The sequence below is a fragment of the Montipora foliosa genome, chromosome 7 (genome assembly GCF_036669935.1).
Source record: "Montipora foliosa isolate CH-2021 chromosome 7, ASM3666993v2, whole genome shotgun sequence".
Taxonomy (NCBI): domain Eukaryota; kingdom Metazoa; phylum Cnidaria; class Anthozoa; order Scleractinia; family Acroporidae; genus Montipora; species Montipora foliosa.
The window spans coordinates 32,419,610-32,422,241 of record NC_090875.1 but is presented as its reverse complement, the minus strand read 5'-3'; the positions used below and the strand labels follow the sequence as shown (position 1 = coordinate 32,422,241).

The window sequence follows — 2,632 nt, the reverse complement described above, 5'->3', positions numbered from 1 at the left end:
GCAATATTTTAAATTCCAGGCAAGAGAAGCAGACACAGTATCTTGTACATCAAAACCATGCCAATGCGCAAGATTGAAAATGTACCAATTTCTCACTGCAAGTTTACGAAACATGTGCATGGGAAGGCTAAAATTGAAAAGGAACCCCCTCCCAGTGAGCCCACACACTCACAAGCAGCATCGATCAGCTGAGCACAAGTTCTTAAACAACACAAGGCTTTGTAACTATCTTCATATGGTAAAGGGAACCGAACTGAAATCTGGAAAAAAAATAGGTTTAAGTCTCCTGTTGCCACAGAAAACTGAAAAAGAAACAGTAACTGCTTTATTGCAGGACCATGACTACATCACCATGGATCGAAGTCAAGTTCAGTCTGACATGTCACTTTTCAGTTTTCAGATTTCTCCCATCAAGGTACATCCCCCAAGCCTGGATGACATTCGCACAAAAGCAAACCAAATAAAACAGATGCTCTTTTTAAGTCAGAATGAGATTACAGAACTTGAAAGGAAAACTAAGGGACAATCTGAAACTGATGAGTGGAATTTGCACCGGAAGTACCGAATTACTGCTTCCAAGTGTCATCGTGTTGCTACTTTAAAGGAAAGCACATCTCCCAGTAAAGCAGTACAGGAAATTCTCCAATACAAACAGCAGTGTCAAACCTCTAAAATGAAAGAGGGTTTAAGAAGAGAAAAACAAATTATCAATGAGTACAGAAACAAAAGGGAAAAGATATACATTGTCAAGTTGTTCCTTCTGGTTTGATTGTAAGTGCAACCCATGGATTTCTTGCTGCTAGCCCTGATGGAATTGTTACTGACCCCTCTGAAATTCCCAGTGAAGGTTTAGTGGAGGTGAAACTGATTTTTTTAGACTGTAATGAAACATTGCTTGATTGTGCTAAGAGAAAGCGCATAGTTGTTTTGAACGAGGAAAGCCCATTAGGAATAGCTATTAATAAACAACACAAATATTACTATCAAGTTCAACAACAAATGTTTACTAGTAATAAAGAATGGACAATTTTTCTCATCAAGGTGCTGTTGAACAGCCAGACAAAACTTTCAAACTTGGTAATGACATATTGGCAGTCAAAGTCACATTTAATGCTGAATTTTGGTCACCAGTGTTGAGTCAGCTGGATTCTTTTTTTGCAAAGTATGTCACAACAGAACTGGCATACCCAAGGATTAAGTATGGGCTACAGAGATTAAGGTTGCCATAATAAATTTATTTGCAGATTATTTATTTCATTGGCACAAGGATAAAGAGTTGCTTTCATTGTATTTTGCAAGGTTAACATTGGTGTGGCTTGAGTACCAACTGATAAAAACAATGTTCAACAGAACTTTCCTGATTACACTTTCTTGTTTGTTTGCCACTTGCAGGGCAGCCTAGCAATTATTATTTTGTCTATTTCTATTTTTTGGTTGTTCTAAAGAAACTGTTGAGCTGTGTTGGTGGGTTAATATAAAACACAGAATTATCTATGACCAACATAGTTAATGGGGTAAGTTAACCATCACCGATGCTTTCTTGTGGTGGTTAGCTTGCCTGTTCAAATATGTTGGTCATAGCCAATTTTGTGTTGTACATGTCATCAGTGTATTTATTGAACATAATGAACACTTTTTCAAAGTATAACCTTCTAATCTATCAAAGGAGGCTGAAAGTTAGTGAGGCCTCCAACCACAAAAAATATCTCACTCGCAACAGGAGCTAAAAGGATAGGTAGGCACCTGTCAAAAATGTGCCAATTCTTGATTCGTTCAATTCCCCTTTCCACATGAATTCTGTGGCTGGCGATCTTCTTATTGTGTTGTGTCTCCTGTATTGTAAACTGGCTGCTCCCTTTTAAAAATGCTGGAATGTTTAAAGTAACTCCATATTTGGCCAGGTCATCTTGTATATCGAACCCTTTATCGGCCATTACATCATCTCCAGGGGAAAGCAATTTGTACAGTCCACTGGCCATTGTGAGCTCTTTGTCGGAAATGCTACCAGTATACAACTCACTCATGAATGACACCACTCCCAAAGGACTAATTCCTACCAGTCCTTTCATGGTCGTTGTTCCTTTGTATGATGAGTAACAGGCCGAATTGAGGTCAAGGGCTGAAGGGGACTGCATACGAAACTCCACAGCATCAATGATAACAACTGTTTTGGGATAGAGGTCTTTAAAAATTTTGGGCATTTTCTCCTGCAACAAGCTTCTTCTTGGGAAAGACACAAACCCTTCAAACTCTTTGCGTATAAAATGTATCCAGGCATGGAAAATAGTAGACACCGTGGACTGTGAAATTCCAAATCTGTGACCAAGATCTTTCTCAAACAGTCCAAGACGGAGTCTCATCATCACTATGGTAAACTCTTCAAATATGGAAAGAGATTTTGGTCTTACAATGATACTCTCCTCCCCGTCTTTCTTTTTATACTGACCATAAATAATTCCAGAAGCTGAATCCTTTATCATGTTATAGCACAACATAAAGGTATCCCAATTTGGGAATCCCGTATTAAATGCAATATTGCTATCTTCCTTGTACTTAGTTATATCAAATACAGGGTGATTTAATTTGTAATTGTCCTGTCGTAGAGACTTATTTTCAATTTTAACAGACTCAA

At 38.1% G+C, this 2,632-nt stretch overlaps 1 protein-coding gene across 1 annotated transcript in view; it reads right to left on the bottom strand.

Annotated features, from left to right (window-relative positions):
• Positions 1–1,048: 1,048 nt before the first annotated feature.
• The window catches only part of LOC138010727 (uncharacterized), a 2,141-nt gene continuing 557 nt past the window's right edge, over positions 1,049–2,632 (bottom strand). The window contains exon 1 of the mRNA XM_068857699.1: positions 1,049–2,632. This exon is cut by the window's right edge and continues 557 nt beyond it. Within this exon, the coding sequence (XP_068713800.1) occupies positions 1,653–2,632 (980 nt within the window). The 3' untranslated portion in view covers positions 1,049–1,652.